This window comes from Phyllopteryx taeniolatus, chromosome 17 (assembly GCF_024500385.1).
Source record: "Phyllopteryx taeniolatus isolate TA_2022b chromosome 17, UOR_Ptae_1.2, whole genome shotgun sequence".
Lineage (NCBI taxonomy): Eukaryota > Metazoa > Chordata > Actinopteri > Syngnathiformes > Syngnathidae > Phyllopteryx > Phyllopteryx taeniolatus.
Genome location: NC_084518.1, coordinates 20,251,808 through 20,274,970, shown reverse-complemented (window position 1 = coordinate 20,274,970; position 23,163 = coordinate 20,251,808). Strand labels below are relative to the sequence as shown.

At 41.7% G+C, this 23,163-nt stretch overlaps 3 protein-coding genes across 5 annotated transcripts; all 3 read left to right on the top strand.

Moving 5' to 3' along the window:
* The first annotated feature begins 699 nt into the window (after nucleotides 1-699).
* On the top strand, nucleotides 700-3,735 carry camlg (calcium modulating ligand). The gene is made up of 4 exons (XM_061752638.1): nucleotides 700-1,034; nucleotides 2,224-2,657; nucleotides 2,737-2,802; nucleotides 3,084-3,735. Exons 1-4 carry the CDS (start codon nucleotides 869-871, stop codon nucleotides 3,315-3,317), a joined length of 900 nt encoding a protein of 299 aa, XP_061608622.1. The 5' UTR covers nucleotides 700-868; the 3' UTR covers nucleotides 3,318-3,735.
* Nucleotides 3,736-4,546: 811 nt separating this feature from the next.
* ddx46 (DEAD (Asp-Glu-Ala-Asp) box polypeptide 46) lies at nucleotides 4,547-16,611 on the top strand. Of its 2 annotated transcripts, none has more exons than XM_061751600.1 (23): nucleotides 4,547-4,671; nucleotides 4,898-5,068; nucleotides 5,770-5,892; nucleotides 5,978-6,065; nucleotides 6,554-6,722; nucleotides 6,793-7,037; nucleotides 7,139-7,246; nucleotides 7,325-7,490; nucleotides 7,574-7,694; nucleotides 8,244-8,419; nucleotides 8,520-8,641; nucleotides 8,731-8,809; nucleotides 10,693-10,775; nucleotides 10,851-11,015; nucleotides 11,196-11,358; nucleotides 11,435-11,628; nucleotides 12,724-12,861; nucleotides 12,933-13,082; nucleotides 13,497-13,724; nucleotides 14,814-15,032; nucleotides 15,185-15,329; nucleotides 16,149-16,222; nucleotides 16,305-16,611. In XM_061751600.1, the coding sequence occupies exons 1-23, from the start codon at nucleotides 4,655-4,657 to the stop codon at nucleotides 16,350-16,352; spliced, it is 3,192 nt and encodes a 1,063-aa protein (XP_061607584.1). In that variant the 5' UTR covers nucleotides 4,547-4,654; the 3' UTR covers nucleotides 16,353-16,611. The 2 variants fall into 2 exon arrangements, with proteins under 2 accessions (XP_061607584.1, XP_061607583.1); XM_061751599.1 differs by having other exon boundaries at nucleotides 6,551-6,722.
* A 329-nt stretch (nucleotides 16,612-16,940) lies between these two features.
* On the top strand, nucleotides 16,941-22,349 carry c17h5orf24 (chromosome 17 C5orf24 homolog). Of its 2 annotated transcripts, none has more exons than XM_061751602.1 (2): nucleotides 16,941-17,271; nucleotides 18,208-22,349. In XM_061751602.1, the coding sequence occupies exon 2, from the start codon at nucleotides 18,208-18,210 to the stop codon at nucleotides 18,862-18,864; it is 657 nt and encodes a 218-aa protein (XP_061607586.1). In that variant the 5' UTR covers nucleotides 16,941-17,271; the 3' UTR covers nucleotides 18,865-22,349. The 2 variants fall into 2 exon arrangements, with proteins under 2 accessions (XP_061607586.1, XP_061607585.1); XM_061751601.1 differs by having other exon boundaries at nucleotides 16,943-17,271; nucleotides 18,205-22,349.
* Nucleotides 22,350-23,163: the final 814 nt, after the last annotated feature.

The window sequence follows — 23,163 nt, the reverse complement described above, 5'->3', positions numbered from 1 at the left end:
AAGACTGACGCACACTCGCCAATGTCACATGAAACCCCACCATGCCCCGCCCCTTAAAGGTACATATCTAACACAGTTACTACAATGCGTACAGTACAGGTATTTTACATTTCATGCAAGTCATTTTTTGTTTTCAAATAGATTTACAAAGTTTTTTCTTAACACGTTGAAAGCGTGAGAGCTAAACATGGTCTCTAAATCGCGGGTGGTGAAAATCTGCCATTACTTGACATCCCCTCCTAAAAAGATTTATAATTACCCATGGATGCCACAAGACTGCATAAATTTGTGTAATATGTTTATGTCTGACCTCGTTTTAATTTATACTACTCTGATGCCACCAGATGGTCCCAAAGCAATACTGTTACTGCTTTGGCTTGATCACAAAACAGCAAATATGTGAGTTTTTCAGCAAATATTTAAAGAATTATGAATATGCCCAACCGCGAATATCTGAGGGTCAAGTTTACAAATATCGCAGTTTTCACCTTTAACTGACACAGGAATTAGGCTATTTTGTATACTTTGTTGTAGTTGCTGAGAGCTACTTGTACAAACAACGTAATATTATTATCTTAAATAGCTCACTGAGTTTGTATTTATTGTATGGCTCGTACTGATTTCATAGTACCAAGTGTTGTAATTAATAGGTAATATTTAAATAATAGTAATCGTAGTCGTTCCCATTGTGTCCCCTATTTGGGACGTCATCACTGCGCGCCATCTGCGGCCGTCCGTCCCGTGTTGAGCGTGATATTATTCAGCCGTGTCCACCCCACCGAGTTATCGCCACATATTTTGCTACCTTCGTGATAGTTATCATTGTTTTATTTCGTTTTTGTTGACGCAGGGCAAATCTTTAGTAAACATGGATCCTACGGAGGCCGCCGCCGACGAGAAAATGACGACGGCGGGCTCGTCGCTGTCGGCGGCGCAGAGGCGAGCGGAGATTCGCAGGAGGAAGCTGCTCATGAATTCCGAGGACAGAATTAACAGAATTGTGGGCTTCGCTAAGAACGAGGCTGACAGCAACGGTATGTTATTGTTGACTTTCGAAGGCTGTATCTGGAGCTAGCTGGATCTGCTCTCACCGATTGGGTGACGTTGCGTGACGTCACAAAGGGACAACGCAGGCATTTTCAGAGTTCGCAATATAAAAGACTGCGCAAAATGTTCTATTTATACTTGCTGGTCTGTACTTTCTATTCCAAAGGCTCGCTTGTGGATTGGGACGAGCACTTTGAAAACGAATAAATGGATACGAGCTATGTTTTCCCCAAAAGCAACATGGCAGCTACTCAATTACGTCATCATTACGTTAAACGGCACATATTATGGAAAATTGACTTTTTATACAGTGCACGCCCGCATATACTCAGTTTGGCATTTGGGAATTCGCATATTTATTGATTTAAATTTTTTTTATTTTGGAAACGGATCCCCCATTGTTTGCTCATAAGCTCACCTATTTGCTGTTTATGTGCTAAGATCAACCCTGTAACAGTATTAACTTATGCGCCACCTGGTGGCATCTTGGTGTCGAAGTATGCTAAATTGTGCTGCCTTTCATTTAGATATAAGTAGTGCTTTGCTACCATCTTGTGGCATCTATAGGCTATTCTGAACATTTTTAGGTGATGGGGCATCAATTACTCAACGAATTTGATATTTTACTGCCAGTCCTCATTGCTGATAATTCGCCTGTCTGTGGGATTTCACATTATATTTTAGTATTGCACTAGCAAGCTTACATTATTGTGTGGTTTGGTTGAACATTTTGGTATTATAAAAATAAATATACAATATTTAAGTTTTTTTGTTTTATGTTACGGTTTCACAGTAAGTTTCAACTGGGAGTGACAAACAGCTTGGCGCAAACATGATTGGCCTCTTATTTGTGGAACTGCTACCCAGTCTTCTTTTCGTTTCCTCAGAGTGATGTTATACGAGTCTCCCGTTTTTTTTTTTTTTGACAGCGAGTGAGTGAGAACAAGCGCTAAGGGATACTTTAAAATGTGTATTTTGTTATGTTTAATTGTGTTGAAAGCGTGGGGGAAAACTAAATGGGGGTTCAGTGTATTCCTTTTGGAAAAAAAGGCTCTAACATAAGAAAATGTGGTAGAAGTGATGTGAATGCGGGGCATCCGGAAAGTATTCACAGCTCTCCACATTTAGAGACTTTTCAAATTTTGAAATGTATTCGTTGTCATCGTCTGTACCCAGGGGGGTCCCCACGGCGTCCGACAGAACCCCGTTTCCACCTGGACCTTGACCGGACGGAGATGTGGTCGTCCTCGCAACCCTCCCCGAGACCCTCCCCCTTCCTGTCGGAGTCCAGCAGCCTATCCCGCGGCGCCACCCCGGAGAGGAGGGACTCGCCCCTGCCGGGAGACACGGCGGCGGCTGACGGCCACCTCCGAGGCGTCCGGCAGAGGCCCAAGGCGGAGCTGGCGGCGGGTGGGGGCGACCCCGGCGGCCTCCACCAGTACCTGTCCCGCTTTGACGACGCCATGAAGCTGAGGGGCCAGCTGGCCAATGAGAAGCCGGCGCAGGACGCGCAGGCGGACGGCGAGGACTTTGACCCCTTCAGCGTCTTCAGGCTCGTCTGCAGCGTCCTCCTTGCCGTTTTTGTCAGAGTGTTTGTCTGCAAGTATCTGGTGAGTCATCACGTGGTATTTATTTTTAGAAATTGTAGCAACCATTGATGTGACACTTTTTGTCTATTTTTGTTTTTAGTCAATATTTGCCCCATTTCTGACGCTGGAACTGGCCTTCATGGGCTTGTCCAAATACTTTCCTAAGGTGAGTCTGCACACTCAATAATAATCTGCTGCTAAAAATAAAAAATAAATATTGTGGACTTTATATATATGTTGCGCTAAATCACAGTAGAAGTAAATTGAAGGCACTTTACACAAGAGCCAGGTCAAGAACAATGGGCACAACAACAGCCGTGTGCCTAGATGTCCACTCCCCATGGCAAGGGAGAGGCTGCTCTCGTCAGTTTTCAAGTCTTCCATTTGCGATTGTCACCAAGAATATTCCATGGATGTTTTTACCAATTTTGTCCGCTGTGGTTGCAGGTGGAGAAGAAGGCGCAGACCACGGTGCTCACCGCTGCCCTGCTGCTGTCTGGCATCCCCGGCGAGGTCATCGACCGCTCCATGGACACGTACAGGCGCATGGGCGACGTCTTCGCCGACCTCTGTGTCTACTTCTTCACCTTCGTCCTCTCGCACCAAGTCTTGCTGCTCCTGGGGTCCGAGGCCGGCGAGACGGGCGGGGGGGCCTCCGTGGCGGCGGTAACGCCTCAGTGACCGAACCGTACCCTCCGGCGCCCGTCTTGGCAATTGTACCACGAAGGTACAATTGAGTGTTTTCAAACGCAGTAAACTGGACATTATGAGGATTGTTTGGTTGTGCCTTGTAAGTCAAGGTACCAGTCTACTTGCAGCGGTTGTTTCGCATCTTGGGTGGAGTGATTGCGCTTTTGTGTCGTGCTTCCGCCTTAAGTGTTTTCTATATACTCACCTATGCCTCTTTAATATCTTCCCCACTAATTTATTATTGTGACTTTTTTCTTTTTCTCGAGACCAGGCCCATTTACTTGTTGTGTCATGTGTACTGGATTTTGCCCTTGAAAATACATAATGCATATACATGTCAAGTAATTCTGTGATGCTGTGGTACAAACTTTAAACCAGTCATACCAAATAAATACCACTTGTCTGGTTAGTTGTCTCCTTTTAGTTGTTTATTCTTTACATTTTAATAGGCTAAATACAAAATTACAATCTAAAAACTACAAGGGGTCCTCGGTGTTTATTTCACCTGTTTTTTGTTTAATTCTAAATTACAATAAATACATCGGTTTTTTTTTATTTTAATAAATTGTAGTTTGACAATTACTGTATTTTGTAAAATTCTATTTTACAAATGTTTATATTTTAAGCCGAATAGTTAATTTAGCAAATTATTTAAATCACATTTTACAAGCAATTAATTATAAATTAGCCAGTAGTGTAATAAGTGTATAGTTATTTTGCGAAGAAGTTGGTATTTTATGTGAAAATGTTGGAACAATTATTTTATTATAATAATGAAAAATGTATATTTATGATGATGTTTATTCTACTAATAATTTATTTACCATAAATCAATTAACAAATTAGTTACAATACGGCTGAATGAATGCCACAAACGTGACAGATTTCTGATTAGTGAAATTTTAAAAATGTATTATTGTTTACTTAACTATTTTTGTATTTCATTAAAAGTTATTTTTTATTAATTTATTAAGATACATTAATACATTTAAAAAATATACATTTTAGTTAATTTATTGACTTTATTTATGAAGCACGTTATAAGAACAACAACTACAGCTGAAACAAAGTGCTATAGATACAAAAAAATAATATCAAACAATTATTAATAATAATAAATGAAAGGTTTGTGTCCGCTGAGACCTCCCGCCTCTGGGTGGCACACTCACGTGGTGGTGGCACCACATTTCCACAGCAAGTGTCATCTTTTTGTGACGTAAGATGCTTAAACGGAAGCAGGCACTCTCCGTTTAAGCGCTGCAACGACGTCAAGCACTAGTTGGCAACTCATTGGATTTGTTTCACGACTCAGTTTCGCCTCGTTATAAATGGGTCGAGAGTCGCGGTACGTCCAAAACAGTTTTTAATTATTATTATGTAATTAGTGAAGTGACTTGGAATAGTTCCACGTTGCTCTTAAACGAGATAATTTAAATGCTAACGTTAGCATGCTAACTACGCTGTTGTGGTATTACTTCAACAGAACATTGCCGGACAAGTTTCGTTCCCATATTAACATCGATTTCCCACTCACATTTCAGCCATTAAATGAATATTATGCTGTTCTTCAGACATTACAGGAAGCGCTCGGCTTCGCCTCGGCGGTCCGGTAGCCGCTCGAGGAGTCGCTCTACGGACAAACGCTCCAAGAAGGACGACCGGGACCGAAGCCGGAGGGAGCGGTCTCGAAGCCGGGATAGGCGCAGGTCCCGGTCTCGCTCACGAGACAGAAAGCGTGCCAGGTGAGTCAAGTTTAAAAAATAAATAAAAAAAATAATAATAATAAAATATTTTTTCCTTTAAAACATTGTGTCCACCTGTGCATGAATGACGTTTGGGTTTCCCAGTCACCAGTCCATCTATCCATCCATAAATGGATATAATTATAAAATAAGCTACGTCTTGTCAATTCATCCATCCATTCAATGCCCTCCATTCGAAAAAATATCATGGCACACCATCAAACAATGGCACAAAAGGTGACTACAGTGGATTGTTAAGTACCTTGTGCCATGTCAATATAAGACTTCATTGTTCTGTCTGTAAAAATATGTCATTGGCCTAGATAGAGTTGACCTTATTTGTTGTAAATAGATAATTTTCGGACTACTTAAATACAGCAGTCGCAAGGGCCCATAAAGATTTGATTACATTTTCCACTCATGGAGGTAGCACTTCATCACCAAACTGCCTAATTAAACTCGTCAATCAGTGTAGCCGATCAGTGCGTGTGGCGCATGCAGCGCAAACATCACCAAAAACAGCTCATTTGCAAAATTCAGACAGTTTTATGTATAGGCAACTCGCAGAAGATTTACTTGGTTGATTTCAGACTTGATGGGTGTGCAGGCTCCCCACAGATCCAGCTGTTTGTATCCAAGAGATTACAAAGTCACTTTTCCGTAATATGTCCTTTTCTAATGAAGGTTATTCTTCTACACAGGCGCTCCAGGAGCAGGGAGAGGAGGAGGTCCAGAAGCCGAGAACGGAAGCGGTCGGGCAGCAGGGGCCGAGCCAGGAGGTCCCGCTCAGCCAGCCCCAGCAAGAGCAGGAAAACTGATGAAAAGTCAGCCTTCATCCTCACCCAAGTATTGATTTAGCACGTCAGTGAGCTTTAACTTAGTGGAGTTTTTTTTTGGTCTTCTGTGCAGGTCTAAAAGCAAAGAGAAAGAAAACCTTGATGTTGTACCTGACAAGAAGAAGATTAAGGAGGAGAAGGAAGAGGAGAAAGTTGAAGATGTAAGTTGTGGTCCGAAAGAAAATTGAAATCAGACTTCTGTTCCAATTCACTTATTCATCATAAAAATTACAATAATCAAATACAGGGATAATCCTCTTCCATATTATATAATGGACAAAAAGTGTAATTGTGTCATGCTTGAGCTAGGCCTGTCACGATAAAAACATTTTTAGCATGATATATTTTCCCCAAAACTATCATGATAAACAATAGTAATGTTGTTTTTTTATGCCACTGTTATAATGACACTAGAGCATAATAACCCGAACATAAAAATTCAAGATAGATAAAACGGACTCAGGCTCTGTTCATCAAAATTGCTCTTGAAATGCACAGAGGTTTAGAGACTCTTTATTTTAACAGGCAAGCGGACAAAACTAATACTTGCACCTCACATCCAAATAATATGTCTAATTATGCAAAATCATTTTTGTTTTAATCTAAATGCTAAGTTTGGCATCCCGGGTCTAATGTGTACCCCCAGCAGCAAGATTTTGACCAGAACAAGCTGGAGGAGGAGATGAGGAAGCGGAAGGAGCGTGTGGAGAAGTGGCGCGAGGAGCAGCGCAAGAAGGCCATCGAGAACATCGGCGAGATCAAGAAAGAGCTGGAGGAGATGAAGCAGGGCAAGAAGTGGAGCCTGGAGGACGACGACGGTGAGCGGACGCAACACGAAACGCACACGTAACACTTTGTCGGATCTTAACACAGGTGCCCTCGTTACAGACGACGACGAGGACACGCCCGTCCCGATGGAGGCGGACGACGATGATGAGGACGGCGAAGGCAAAGGGGAGGCCAAGGAGGGCGAGCCCGAAGAGGAGAAGATGGACGAGAGTGAGAAGGACACAAATGTGCCCGCGGAGAAAAACGACGACGAGGATGACGTCGACCCGCTGGACGCCTACATGGAGGAGGTGAAGCAGGAGGTGAAGAAGTTCAACATGGGAGGCGTGAAAGGAAATGACAAGGTGGGAAAACCTTTTGAGCTCACTTGGTAACGCCCCCGAAGAAGGGGTGCGAGGGCTTGCCTATCACTGCTTTATTTGTTTATGTTTGTCATTATGAACAGAAGGGCGCAACGGTAACCAAAGTCGTGACAGTGGTTAAAACCAAAAAAGGACCTCACACTCACAAGAAGAAGGGCGAGCTGATGGAGAACGACCAGGATGCAATGGAGGTAAAGTGATATCTTCTGTTGGCATTTTTTGTGTGGAGATGAAATAAAGCTGACAAATCTTTCCAATGTGTCGCGCAGTATTCGTCGGAGGAGGAGGAAGTGGACCTGCAGACGGCGCTGACGGGCTTCCAGACCAAGCAGAGGAAGGTCCTAGAGCCCGTCGACCACGGCAAGATCGAGTATGAGCCCTACCGCAAGAACTTCTACGTGGAGGTGCCTGATCTGGCCAGGATGTCCAATGAGGGTTTGTTTATAGAAGGATGTCCATTTTAAGTTTTGAAACAAAACACATCTTCTCTGTTCTAACACTTTGGTGATCCGTTCCAGAGGTGAACACTTACCGGACGGAACTGGAGGGAATTACGGTGAAGGGGAAAGGCTGTCCCAAGCCCATCAAGACTTGGGTGCAGTGCGGCGTGTCCATGAAGATCCTCAATGCCCTCAAGAAGTGAGTATGAACACTTTTATTAATCAATGGGATAATCGTAGGGGTGGGTAAAATTTTCGATTAATGGATGCATCGCAATATTCCTCCACCTAATTCAACATCATTTTACAGAGTCCTTTTAATCGATTCGCCATCTGGCGACTGGAGGAATGAAGGTGGAGATGTGATCTTGTAAAAAATAATAATAATGTTATGTGAGGTGTGACACAATTTCCAAGAGGTAAGAAATAATAATGTTGAATGTAACTGCCGTCACGGTCGCCAAAATGTATGCGACGGATGAACGCGTTATCGTGATTGAATGGGACCCGCTTCTCAAAATATCCTCCATTTGGTTTATATTTGATGATCTTAAACAAAGTGGGGAAACAATATAAGAATTTGAGAATACTTTTTTCATGGCACTGAACATGTCTCATCTGCCAGACGAAAAAGACAGACTAGACGATCTTGAACAAGGGCTTTCTCGACATTTTCAACCCAAATTATCGTGCAAACCCATAAAAGACATCAAAGATTGTGACAAATCCTTTAAAAAAAACATTATAGGCAGAGCTACGAGAAGCCCACCCCCATCCAGGCCCAGGCCATCCCCGCCATCATGACGGGCCGAGACCTCATCGGCATCGCCAAGACGGGCAGTGGCAAAACCATCGCCTTCCTCCTGCCCATGTTCAGACACATCATGGACCAGAGGCCACTGGAGGAGTCCGAGGGGCCCATCTGTAAGAGGCGCACCTTTTTATTCTCCGTTGAACCCAAAAAGGACAAGTGATGTAGAAACCTAGTGGGAAAGAAACCTTGTGTCTTGTTGTTTTCCCTCAGCCGTGATCATGACGCCCACCAGAGAGCTGGCCCTGCAGATCACCAAAGAGTGCAAGAAGTTCTCCAAATCGCTAGGACTCAGGGTGGTGTGCGTGTACGGAGGAACGGGTATCAGTGAACAGGTAAACATTTGAGCTACAAATCATACTACAAACCTTTGATCCACAATATACAACTGTAATGAATGAGTTGGCGGTACCTTTCCTGCCAGATTGCCGAGCTCAAGCGAGGTGCGGAGATCATCGTGTGCACGCCGGGAAGAATGATCGACATGTTGGGTGCCAACAGCGGTGAGTGCGCCCACACTTTGATGGTTGATAAGTAGCTTTTTTGGGAGCCAGGTCAAGTGTGGCAACTTTGTTTTAGTCATTTACGGTAAAAGTATTGCCTGTTTTGTCAACGGACACTCAAAAAAATAATAATTAATTTCATCCCCCCCCCCCCCCCCCAAAAAAAAAGACAAGACCAGATGTTACAGTTGTATTTCCTCAAATAGTGGTCTCCACTCTAATGGACGCTGTGCCTCAAATAATCCCGTGGTGTGCCATCCTTAATTACGTTTTGCCTAATTTCATGATTGCCACAATATAAATTATTGTAAATTTATATACAATACAAATTATATTTTTACTTTTAATTTTACTTTTATTAAAGATGTTAAAGCTGAATTACATTTTTATTATAACATTGTATTGAATAAAAAGCAAGTATAAAATATTTTGTATTTTTTTTATTTTTGTTTTTTAAATATGTGCAAAAGAAAAAAAATTGCAATATTTGAAGATGCATGCTTTGGCTAGTTATAGAGGCTATATTATATGCGCACATTATATCTAGATATACTGAACTGTGCATTTTTTAATTGTTACTGTTTTTGTTTGGAGGGGGGGGTTAATTTTTAGGATATTTACAATACATATTTTATCATCATGTGTGCTATATTTGATGTTATTATTTGGGAGTAAATGTTACAAAGTTGTGTATATATAACAGTATCATTTATTATAAAAAGGAATTTATACACATAAAAGGCCTCTAATAAGCATCTCACTTCTAATTAATGGCTTGTAGTTGCGTTAATAAGAGGAAATACTGCGCTTCCACCAACAACAAACGCGTGTGACCAAATTAGCGTAAATGATGGAACAAACGCACACACTAAACCCCTTGTATGCCTTTCTGATTGGTCAACTTGCATGTTACTATAGTTGATAAGTCAGTACCTCCTCACTAAACTGTTTGAAGACCTTTTGAGATGAGTGGTCTCAACAAGCCTGTGATGTGTTTCCTGAAGATCAGGGCAAAGGCAGGTAGGTGCACCTGGTGCCTTTTGACAACCAGCGATGTAAACGTCTTTCATGAGTGTCGCTGTATTGTAGGGCTGCAACGATTATTCGAATAGTTAGAATATTACCACGTAATAAAAACATTTATATACTGGCCGCTAGCGACGCCCAGGCACTCAAGACGCGGACTGGGTAACGGGTAACCATGTAACAGCTAGTCAACTCTTCATTCTCCTTCGCTGTCGCCTTTGTCACTCACCAGGCCAGGCCTCCGCCTTTTAAAAACACACACATTCAAAGTCACAGATACTACAGTTTAGAACGTGAGGATGGTCGCTGTGAGTGGACAAAAATAATAACTGCACCTGATGTGCATATTTTGCATTGCTATTGTTGTTTAATCATGCAAAATCTATTTTGATCCAATTAATCGATGGGAGAATCGGTAGATTAATCGATTCTAAAAAATATTCGATACCTGCAGCCCTACTGTATTGCAAATGTTGACATATAAATGTGCATATGATTCAAAAGTGTATTGAGCACAAGTGCTTTGAAGGTGGTTCTGTGGCTTCCACACATGCGAGGTAATCTGCAATATGTTTTTTCCCCTTCTTTAGGTGAAAAGGCGTACGGTCAGATAATGCTTGAATGGGGCTCCATCTCTTGTTTTGTATCTTGAGGCTGTTTTCTGACTTTTACAGGTCCCTCACCAAGATGGTACGCAAGACCTGAGATAGCCAATAATGAGCCACACTTGATAGTTTTAAAACTAGCCACCTTAAAGTACTCCACAGCGCATATGTTGATGATGTTAAACAGTATTAATGAGCTTCACTTGTTGGATGTTCAGATATGACTGATGCCTCCTCTACCTTGACGTGTAGGTCGCGTCACCAACCTCCGTAGAGCTACGTACGTGGTGCTGGACGAGGCGGACAGGATGTTCGACATGGGCTTCGAGCCGCAGGTGGGCACCGTACAGACCCCAACGCAAATCTTCCATGCTTGATTTCCAATTTGACAATGTGCTTCCTCCGTCAAGGTCATGCGCATTGTGGACAACGTTCGTCCAGACCGGCAGACGGTGATGTTCTCCGCCACCTTCCCCAGAGCCATGGAGGCACTGGCTCGGAGGATCCTGGTCAAGCCCCTGGAGATCCAGGTGGGCGGACGCAGTGTGGTCTGCTCTGACGTGGAGCAGCATGTGGTAAGTTTCCGCGGTGAGCTAAGCCGAAAAGGTGGGGGGGGGGGGGGGGGGTAAGTTGGTTTGTACTTTATTACAAAACTGTAAAAATAAAAATAAATAGAAATACTATAGTACATTCACATTAGTCATCTATTTAATCAAGTCTGCTGTAGTTGATAAATGGATGTTTTGTTCTTTCAGCTGGTGATTGAGGAGGACAAGAAGTTCCTGAAGCTGCTCGAGATACTTGGCCACTATCAGGAGAAGGGCTCAGTTATCATCTTCGTGGACAAGCAGGAGCACGCCGACGCTCTCCTCAAAGACCTTATGAAGGCCTCATACCCCTGCATGTCCCTTCACGGAGGTACCGGGACCGCCTCTGTAAACCCTTCCTTCCCACCGCTCCTGATTTCCTTCCAATGCGTCGGCCTCATTTTCAGGTATTGACCAGTACGACCGAGACAGCATCATCAACGACTTCAAGAACGGCGCCTGCCGCCTGATGGTGGCCACGTCGGTGGCGGCGCGAGGCCTGGACGTCAAGCAGCTCATCCTGGTGGTCAACTACAACTGCCCCAACCATTACGAGGACTACGTGCACAGGGCCGGACGCACGGGCCGAGCGGGCAACAAGGTTCGTTCCCAGTAATACCGTAATGTCCGTCGTTTACCGGGGATGGGGCTCAAGCCCCGTCGTGAATAAGAGGGAAAAATGCGAGTAATTGAAGCGCCCCCTAAATTGCCTATAGGTGTCACAAGATGCTGGCAAAGCACTACTTTTGTCTCAATGAAGCTCCTCAACTCACTTCAACATAGTTTCTTGACACCAATATGGTAGCAAAGCATTACAGATACTTTTGTGTAAATGAAACTCCACAAATCATTTCAACGTAGTTCCTTGGAATACTTATTTACTAAATGTGGATGTTGTCTACAGACTGCTTTTACTGATAAAGTACTGTTTTATTTTTGTTTTATGCTCTTTTTTATATGATTTAATCTAGGATACCCAGTAGCATCAGGTGAAAGGACTGTCAATGAAAACTAGCCTTTCAGCTAACTCTGGTGCGTTAACGTATTAAAATGTTTATACACACTGTCCCTTTTCAAAATAAAGAATTTGAAAGGGGGAAAAAAAGAATAATTTTCTAATTGTTCTATAATACTTTTATAATACTTGTACCATGTTGGTGCCAAGATACTATGTTGAAGTGAGTTGAGGACCTTCATTTTGAAGTAGTGCTTTGCCATCATCTTGTGGCATCTTGGTATCAAGGAACTATGTTGAAGTGAGTTGAAGCGCTTCATTTAGACAAACGGTAGTGCTTTGCTGCCATCTAGGTGTCAAGGAACGATGTTGAAGTGAGTTGAGGAGCTTCATTTCGACAAAATTAGTAGTTTATTTTGACAGCCCATCACCCTGTCTAGTAGAAAAGTAGCACTTAATAATTAATAATAGTAATAGTAATTATACACCTTTTTACAGGGGACTGTCAATTTCTCTCATATTTTTCGTCGTTCGTGGCAGGGCTCAACCCCTAGCCCTTACGAATAGTGGCGAACGGGTGCTTTCCTATTAGCTAGGGCTTTGGCGTCATCTTGTGGCATCTAAGGGCATTCCGTTAGAGAAAAAGCACAAAAAACGCGACTCGGCGGGGCTTCACTGTACACATTTGGATTCTGTGGAATTGTCTTTGTTTATAGTGGACTGTGGTCTCATTCATTCCAGGGATACGCCTACACCTTTATCACCGAGGACCAGGTCCGATACGCCGGCGACATCATCAAAGCCCTGGAGCTGTCCGGTTCTCCCGTCCCGGCCGACTTGGAACAGCTTTGGGCCTCCTTCAAGGACCAGCAGAAAGCGGTAAGACAAAGAGGAAAAACCAGGAGGTTTTCCACCCCGTATTTGCATTTCTTCATCTGTCGCCGTTGTAGGAGGGGAAGACCATCAAGAGCAGCAGCGGCTTCTCGGGCAAAGGCTTCAAGTTCGACGAGACAGAGCACGCGCTGGCCAACGAGAGGAAGAAGCTGCAGAAGGCGGCGCTCGGCCTGCAGGATTCCGACGACGAGGACGGAGCCCTGGATGTGAGGAACTCAATTTGTTTGAAGTGGGCTACACGCATACTCACAGCGGGGCCAAATTTGAGCGTTTTCCCGCCCTTGCGATCAAAGTTGGATGTCTGAAGTCTAAATGTATATGTCGGCCGTCATGCAACACCTCCCCCGCGAGTCACATTTACCCTCGCGCTCCTCAACAATCTGCCAGGAGAGGAAGCGTTGCAGCTATTTGAAGTCAGCAACTCAAATTTTAAAAAGCGAGGTACACACACCTTGATTATCAGGTCAAGTTTGAGCATCCCCCGTTTCAAGTAAACCCCACACTACAGTAAGCACAATAACATTTTAAAAATCGGGTAAGATGTACCTTGCTTAAGAACAAATTGTCTTTTACTCTGCTTGTAGTTTCTGCTGTACCTAATATTTCGGTCCTCTTTTCAGATTGAGGAGCAGATCGAAAGCATGTTCAACTCCAAGAAGCGCGTCAAGGATCTGACGGCTCCCGGAGCGGCGGCGGGCGCAGGCGGCTCAACGGGCGCTTCCACAGGCTCGCTGAGCGGGCTCCCGGGTATGGGACCTACGTCTGCCGGAAACATCCAGAAGCTGGAGATGGCCAAGCGACTGGCTCTCAAGATTAACGCCCAGAAAAATCTGGGAGCTGAAGCTCAGGTATGTTGTGAAGCTCATTTGTTTTTCCCATACGGTGAAACTAGCTCTACAGTAGGACACCTACCAATAAATAAATAGGAAAGCTACAGTGGCTCCCCACATATTTTGCAATTCAGAATTCACAAATTCGCCTATTAGTGCCTATTTTTTGGGGGATCCTATCCCTGATTCGCGTAAATCCCTGCGTATTTGTTTTCTTTCTTTACTTGAACCCATGCCTATTCACCTTTTTATCGATTCTTTTTTTCAGATTATTTTTTTTGTATTATATTTTTATGCCAATTATAATGTACAATATTTGCTATTCGTGGTTGGGTTTTGTCCCTATCGCCCAGCAAGATTGGGGGCCCACTGTATCCCCTTTTGCTTTTAGGTTTTATTGTTCTGATTTTTATTACCATTTACAGTGAACAGGGCTACTCAAGTTATCGCTGCACCTGGTTTAGGCTGTCTACTTTATGCAACCAGCTTTTTGTAAAAAAAAAAACTTTTCCTAATATGTACGTTTATAGAAAAAAAAAATATATATATATATATTAGATCACAGAACCCTACCTACTCCTTAATCTGGCCGAATGCAATTCTAAAAAAACGGAAAGCTTAAAATTATATATATTTTTTCTAATTGAAAATTTAAAAAAATATTTATTTTTCAACATTATTATTATATTAAAATATTTATTTCAATCAGAAAAAAGATCCATCCTGTAATGCAATTTTAAAAATAAAATGTTTTTAAATCATGATTTTCTTTTTTAAATTCAAAATTTTACAACGATATATGTTGTAGATTTTTTATTTATTTATTTATTTAATTTTTTTTTAAACATCACAAAATCATGCCTGTCTTTTTTCTGGCCTGTCATGCAATTCTAGAAAGAAATTACAGCGGAAGAACTGTTACAAAAAAAAAAAAAACCTGTGACCCACACAATCTTCATATTATATGATGATGATTACCATTTTTTTCCATAAATTTAGTATGGCCCTCAGAGGACATTTTTGTTTGTTTGTTTAGTTTTTTTTCCTCCCCCAGAGTAATTGTCATTCTCTGAGACTGACTTGTTAGTGTCCTCCTTTTTCTCCCAGGACGTGATGCAGCAAGCAACCAACGCCATCCTGCGCGGCGGCACCATCATGACGCCGTCGGTGTCGGCCAAGACCATCGCCGAGCAGCTGGCCGAGAAGATCAACGCCAAGCTCAACTACACGCCGATGGAGAAGCTGGAGGAGGAGCGGCAGGCGGCCGAGCAGTCCGAGACCGTCAAGCGGTACGAGGAGGAGCTGGAGATCAACGACTTCCCGCAGGTCGGACGCACGCCACTCGATTCCTTGAATTTATGGAGAATCCTTAAATGACACTTTTTAAACAGTTCCCTGGTGTGATTTGCTTTTCACATTGAGCCTGTTAAGTGGTGATATTATTTTCCATATGTCCCCCCAATTGCGCTCTACCACAGACGGCCAGGTGGAAGGTGACGTCCAAGGAAGCCCTGCAGAGGATCGGCGAGTACTCTGAGGCCGCCATCACCATCAGAGGAACCTACTTCCCTCCGGGCAAGGAGCCCAAGGAAGGGGAGCGCAAGATCTACTTAGCCATTGAAAGTATGTATTTGTAGTTGTCCTGCAGCGAGGCTAGGAGATTACCGTGTTTTCCGCACGATAAGGCGCAGTCTCAATTACGGGGTCTATTTCTGTACTTAAGCCATACATAAGGCGCACCGTATTATTTGGCGCATGCTAAAACAAGGTAACGGAAGCAAAACAGTGAGTTTGGTTGAACTTTATTCTACTACGTATTTAAAAATACACTCAACATTATTTTTTTGATCAATCTTTTGTCACAAATCCAGCAAAGTCCTCACCTTCTGTATCTGAATTGAACAGCTGGGCAATTTCGCCATCAAACATGCCGGGTTCCCTCTCGTCATTGTCGCAGTCAGTCTCGTTGCCGGGGGGCTGTTCAGCAATGATGGACAACAGTCAAAGCAGATACCTTAACCCGGGCATCCACGATCCATTTGCATATGGTGGCGTAACTCACCCGGCGCTGCCTCACAGTCTTAGTAAAGGCGTGTTCGCCGTCTCTCATCCATCGCGCCCACGCCGGTCGCAACTTCACTTATGTCGGCGGGAAATGGTCCGACAGTCAATGAAGCGTAGCGCTTACCAAAATCGCACAACAACATTTTTACAGATTTTGGAACTCAGTGCACACATAAGGCGCACCGGGTTAAAGGACGCACCATCGATTTTTGAGAAAATTAAAGGTTTTTAAGTGTGCCTTTGAAGTGTGCAGAAAATACGGGAATTGATGACATTGATTCAAAATCAATGTTGAATCAAACGTTTTATTTTTGAGACCCAGCCCTACCTTCAACATGCCGTGTTGATTTTTGACTCATCATTGTGGATTATTTCCAGGTGCAAATGAGCTGGCTGTGACCAAAGCCAAAACAGAGATTACACGTCTTATCAAGGAAGAACTCATCAGATTAGTAAGTATGGTTTTCATTAATAATATAGTTTTAAAAAAAACAAAAACATTTATTTATATGAAAATCGTCCTCTCTTTTGCAGCAAAACTCCTACCAGCCGACCAGCAAAGGACGATACAAAGTGTTGTAAAGATGTGCTTGTCATTAAAGAATTTTTTTTGTCTTTTGTTTTTCAATGATGCTCTCTTCCCCCACATTTTTGCAGGTTTTTCAATGTTGTTCATTTTTTTTATATACACACCTCCTTGTTAAAAATACACAAGTCAACACTGAACCCATCCATGGTTTTTCCATCAGGAGTTTTCACCTTTTTGTATATAAAAAAAAGCAATCATTTGACGTGGAAGTATGCTTTTTAATCTGCCCCCTTAATAAATCATGTGGGTGAGGATGTGTTTTTTTTTTTTTTTTTGTATTAATATATGTGGCTGCATTGCAGACTGCGTTTTACATTATTTAATAGTCTACTTTGTATATTATTCATCAGTGCTGGGGTTGCTGCAGTGGGGTTAATACAAGCCATAGAAACTGGGATTGCGATTAGAATATATCAACTATAGGGTAATACGTGAACGAAATGGTTTGTTTTTGGTCTGTTGGTGTTCATAAATGTTCGTATTTGACGTAAAAATGGACATTTATTGGCAGCGAAAACGGCGTCCACTATTTACGGAAGAAGGAGGCGAAAAAGCAGGAAAGACTTCTTCCGAGGGGCTCCGTTCTGCGCATGTGCAGTCGACAGCGCTCTCGCCGTTTATTAATTTTTAATGGAAAATGGCTGCGTTTTTCGTCCAAAGCCGCGGAGCCACAAGATTAAAAAAAAAGAACATAAAATACCCTTATTTTTACGGCCTATATTTGGCGTTTTGATGTTTCAAAACTCGGCCGCGCGATGCGGTGACGGCCCCCCTGAGAAGCACGAAAGCGGTGTCGGTGAAACAGTGAGGCAAGAAAAGAAATTGACCCGTTTGCGCTCTGAGGGATGAAAGATCTTTTTTTTCTTTTTTTGGCTCCTTGTTGACTCCTTCCGCGCCGACCATTAAGCAAAGGTAACAATCTTAGCCTTTAAACAAGTGCTTATTGTTAACACGGGGCTTGTTTAGTGCTATCAAATATTAGCATCAATGCTAACGCAAAAAAAAAAAAAAAAAACAGCCATTGTGCGCTACTCGCCGTTTCGTCACACAAAAAGATGACAAGAGTCGTGAGCGGTGTGCACGCGATTATGATTTATTTATTTGCATATTTATTTTGTGAATGAGTCTCACCCACACACAACAAATTAGTAACAGAGAAGCCTCCTGTGCACATCAACCGCTCACTGTGCTTGTTTATGTTGCTGCTAAAGTTATAAAGAAGCCCATTATGTCTATCGTAAAATGTCAAAATAATGGATGTTATTTTTCTGCTGTCCTAATGTCGACAAGGGTGGTTAAAATGAGATTTCCTCACCGTTATTGCGCCAAGGCACATATTTTCCATTAGAAAAATATCACGGCACACCACCAAAATGTGACAAAAAAATATGCAGTATCGATCGCACACTAGAATAATATTTATTCGCATTGCTAAAATGATATGGTTGGAAGAACATTGAAATTTCCTGCCTGTCGCTGGCAACATAGAAAAGCAAAGATACATTATTTGTAGTTTAAAAAAAACAAAAACACACACAGTTGATCTCCCACTAACGTGTAATGTGGTTGGCATCACTCTATTTTCTCATGATCATATAGGCTTAGGGGGCGTTATTTTATTTTGTTTAGACGTCACCCAAAAAAGGTTTCCCTTAAATTTCGCTTTGTACGGCAACTCATCAAGGCTTCAAGTTAGTTAGCAACCTCTACTTGTTTAAGTGAGCTCGCCACTGCTTCAAAACAACAAAATGAATCAATACAAACTTTCCCGATTGACGTCATAGGAAAACATTTTCAATGAGTCATGCCCGTCCGTCTAACCAGCTCTCCTCACCTCTTACGCAGAAGATGATGCGCCAGGTGTCAAGCGGTGACTTCTGCATGAACGCACGGCCGTCGTGCCTGGCCGAGGACGCCCACCACCCCGCCGCGCACTTTGACCTGTGCCCATCCCAGCCCAACAAGTTTTACCCGCCTCCTCCAGGGCCTCCGCCCCCGTCCCTCCAGATGACGCTGGCCCCCATGGCGCTGCCCGGCCCTGGCCTCAAGCCCATGCTGTGCCCCCGACAGGAAGTCCTCGCGTCCGCCAAGCTCCCAACCGTCAAAAGCGGCGACCCGGCGGCTACGCCGGACGATGGTAAGAAGAAGAACAAGGGCGCTGGGAAGACGGGGCGTCGCGGGCGCCCCCTGGGCACCACCAAGCTGGCGGGCTACCGGACCAGCACGGGGCGCCCGCTGGGCACCACCCGTGCCGCCGGTTTCAAAACGAGCCCCGGGCGGCCCCTGGGCACCACCAGGGCGGCGGGCTACAAGGTGAGCCCCGGGCGGCCCCCCGGTAGCGTCAAGGGCCTCTCCCGCCTCAACAAACTGGCATACGGCGGCACGTGCAGCGGGGCCGCCTTCCCGTACCCGCTAGCGCACAAGGAGATCCTCTGCGAACCCTCCTGCAAGGACAAGACCCCCACAGAGGGAGGTAACCCCCCTTTTAGTCCCATTGAGGGATGATAGGATTTATTTTTATTTTTTTAATCAGCCTTTTCTATTATCTCACAAACAATATTTCTTCACACTCCTGCTGGAGCTTTGAACTACTTCCTTGGAAAAAGACTTTTGTGCTACCAACGCGTCCAGTGAAGGCACCACGAATGTTGCATTCAACAGTTAGGACACTCGAACGTTTTTTGGGGGGAAATGGGAATCCCGTCCGGAAATTGACCAAGTAAGCATGATGTGACGTGAAGTTAGCTACACGGACATGGCTATGTCACACTTTTTTGGGGGGGACCGGTCCTGTGCGTGTGTGTGTGTAATAACAATAGTGTTCCCCCGCATATTGGCGTTCAGGTTTTTTTTTGTTTTTTTGGGGTGGTGGGGGGGACTTATCCTCCGTTATTTGCTGAAAAACCTATTCAATGTTTTTGTACTCTGCTCCTGTCTGATGTAATAGTATCGGTTAGTTACCAACTATGTCTAAGTGAAGGGAGGAGCTTCATTTCAACAGGAAAAGTAGTGCTTTGGCGCCATCCTGTGACACATGGGCATTCATGCACAGTTTTCATGTCGGAAAGACAACTATTTTGGCCGCCTGAGCAACATTTTTGGAAAAATGGAATCCCATACAGAAATTTACATTTAAGTTAGCATGTTGTGATAAGAAGGAGCTAAACGGGCGTGGCTACGTGTAGCACTTTTTTCTTGACAGGTCCACCGTTTGCGTGTTTCTAATAACAATACAGTAATGCATGCAGGAGGTGTGAGTCGGGCAAAATTGTGGTGTAAATACCAGTAAATTTTAGTGACATCATAATTCATGTAATAATAATCCCTTGGACCACCTATTGCATATGTCAGATTATTGTTATCTGTGATTGGCCAGCAACCAGTCCTCTCGCCCCAACATCAGATGGGATTGGCTAAAGCTCACCTGGAACCCGCAAAGGTGCTCTGGAAAATGGATGGATGGATGATTACTGTATTATTGTTTTGATTTTGATTTTCTTTTTGCTCTTGGATGTGCGCCATATTCTGGATTGATTCAAAATTGGTTGCCCCGCACAATGTTGTGGGAAGGGGACTAGTCATTTGCAATATACTTCTCATTAGAAAAAGCATATTACTATTTTTTTTTTAATAGGTTAACAGGGATTCATATTGTTTTTTAATTTAAATTGTATTTTATTTTTAAATTCGGAAAAAAAGTTTTGTGACTATTACGATTAATGTATAATATAATACAAAGTAGTTGATTTTTTTTGTCTTTTCAATTTATTTTTAGTTCACTTTTTATTATAAAACCTATATCACTATTATAATAATTAAGTTGTTATTAATAAATAATAATTTTTATTAAATGTTCTGTTGATTTTTTTTTTTTTTTTTTTTCATTATTCTTACTTCCTTTAACGACAATTTTTTCTTTTATCACAACAATAGAAATTAATTATTTAGCAAATTAATTCATTAATTTATTCTCGTACTTTATTATTTCTACTCATTGTATTTTTTTATTAAATTAAAAAAATGTTTTCTTTTTCTTTTTTTGTTTGTGCCCACACCTCAATTTGCAGACAGGGAGCGCTGTTCCTCCACACGCGCATACATGAATGTGAGCTTTATGTGTTTTAATGCTCCACATAGCCAAGCTTAAAGGCTTGAACCGATGAGTCGACTAGCCGACGAGTCGACTTTATTCTCTCCATCGACATTGAAAGCTGGAAGTTGACTAGTCGCTGATCACTTGTTTTTGGCATCTCGTTTCCCAATTTGCTGTTCTTCACAGGCTGGTGTCAGGACTTGCGTTTAACCCCCACTAAGCATACATGCAACATTATCGTCAATTATAATGTCATTGTTCAAGTTAATTATGTCGTTTTTTTTTTTGGGGTTATTTTGAAAAGTAAAACAGTACTGACGTGATGAAATAAGAAAGCAAAAACCTCTCCAATTTGGCCCCTTTTGTGTTGGTAAGCACTCCAGAAATATTTGTTTTGGTGCAATAATCGTGTTATATGTATTGTACTGTAGTACCTTTTGATAGTAGTCATGTTTAGTATTATTATTACACCAGTGTTTTGATAAATGTGTACAGTGTGTGTGCGTGCGTCTGTGTGGCTCGCCTGGACCAAAGAATATGAATGATGTCATCATCACGCGACATGAAATTAATTTCTGCACGAGTGTTTTTTAGTATAAAATAAAAAGATAACAAAAAGCACTTAAAGCGCAGCATCCCATTCAAGCTGAGAAAGATCGTCACTTTCACCCACCATTATATTAGGTACTGAGGGTACCTAATGAAGTGGCTGTAAAACACATTAACACAACACGTTAGGTTAGTTTTTCCTCCTTTTTCAAAATATAAGTGATGTTTACGTAGCCACATTTAAGTAATGTTTTTTTGAAGATATTAACCTGTTTCACATTGCAACTGTCATGCTCATAATATACAAGTGCATCTTAATAAATTAGAATATGGTAGAAAACTTAGTTTCTTGCAGTAGTTCAACTGAAAAGGCAAAGCTCGTATATTTTAAGAAAATTCTTTTCAAAAGGTCAACTACTACCTAATTTCTATATTTAAAAAAATGCACTTTTCAGCCGGGATAACAGTAAAACACAAACATGTGCGTGCAGGAGCTGATGTCTGCCACAGCTCACGCCCAGTCACTCACATGTTACACGCCACCCCGCCAGGCCCCGCCTCCTAAAGGCAAATGCATGTACACAGACGCAACTGTACTTACAGTATTTTCTATACACTTTATGCATGAATTTTTATTTTTTATTTTTTTAGTTCATATACATTTCCAAGGTGTTTAAAAACTATGTTTTAAAAAGTTTCAATGTGTTTAACGTGTGTGGGAGCGTTCAAACTTGTAAATGTTTGTTATATGGTCTCTCTATATCGTAATTACTCACATATTGCGGGTGGGTCTGGTAAGGATCCCCCACTATATTCTAATTTATTCAGATGCACTTGTGTAGACTGTATTAAGTTAAACATACAAAAAGTGGTCCACCCCATGGTTTCGATGCGCTATGAGAGAAAGGACAATAGCTCAAAAGTCCTTCTCATGCATTAAAAAGTCAACAAAAGTCATTAAACAGCATTTTAAAAAATCTCTTTAAGACTCTTAGTGAAACGAAAGGTGCAAGAAATGAGCTGTTCAGTTTCTTGTATCACTTTATAATACACGTAAGCCTAAAAATAAACCTGTTTTGTCATTCAGGTCATGATTATATACTGAAATGTCAGGAAGGATGAACATGAATGGACTGTGCTCGGTTTGAAGCTATTATTTCCGCTTGCTGCCATCATCAGTATAACATCAAGACCTGTATATAATGTTGACAAGGTTAAGTGTGAATGGTAATGTTAAAAAAAAAAAAAAAAAAAAACAACTTTGTATATATAGTTGTTTATTTTACTCCTGCATGGTTGTTGTGGAATGTCCAAGAGTTGTGTAATAAAGACAAAAGTGAAATTGTTAGTTTTTTCCCCCTCCTTTTTTAAAAACACATTTCACTGTCCTTTTATTTACAAATATGACATATTACATGGTAGAAAACTATTTATACAAATAAAAAATCACTAAAGAATTAGAAACTTCAGTCAAACTGGGTTAGATAAAAACAAGGACATGTACTGAATGTAATTTTTATTGTTTTATATTTTGTATGCATATTAGGAAATACTTTCATAATACATTTAGAGTTGTTTTAAAATGTATTTATAGATTCAAATTATATAAAATTGGAATAATTTATTAAAAGGTTTACATTTTTATAATATAAAAATGTAATTTAACAACAATAACATTCTTATAATTTCATGTTTCATTTTTATGAATTTTAGGTTACATATTAATTTCTATTATTACATACAATGTTTGTTGAATATTTACACAAAAATATAAGATAACTTTTGGGGTATGTCCTTTTCATGTATATTTTTTAAATAATTGATATGTTTTTGAAAATAATTTTCTCTTTGATTATTTTTATGGATGTTACATTGAAAGGGGTTAGGTCAAATGTAGATTAGAAAATCTAAAATATTTTTTACAGTTATTCTATAATTATTAATTATAATTCTAATAATTTCTGACAATTATATCATTTGTATATTTTTTATCACTTTGAATGCATGCACGTAAAGTGAGTGGTCTGAAAAGAAATGCTATTAAAATCTGAGTGTCAGATTTTGTGTCTCATTTTAAACCGTCCGCCACTGAGTTTGTGAAGTTCAGTTCCGCTTGGCTAAGTTGTTTCACTTTTATTTTGAAGGTGGCTTCGCCGCGAGTT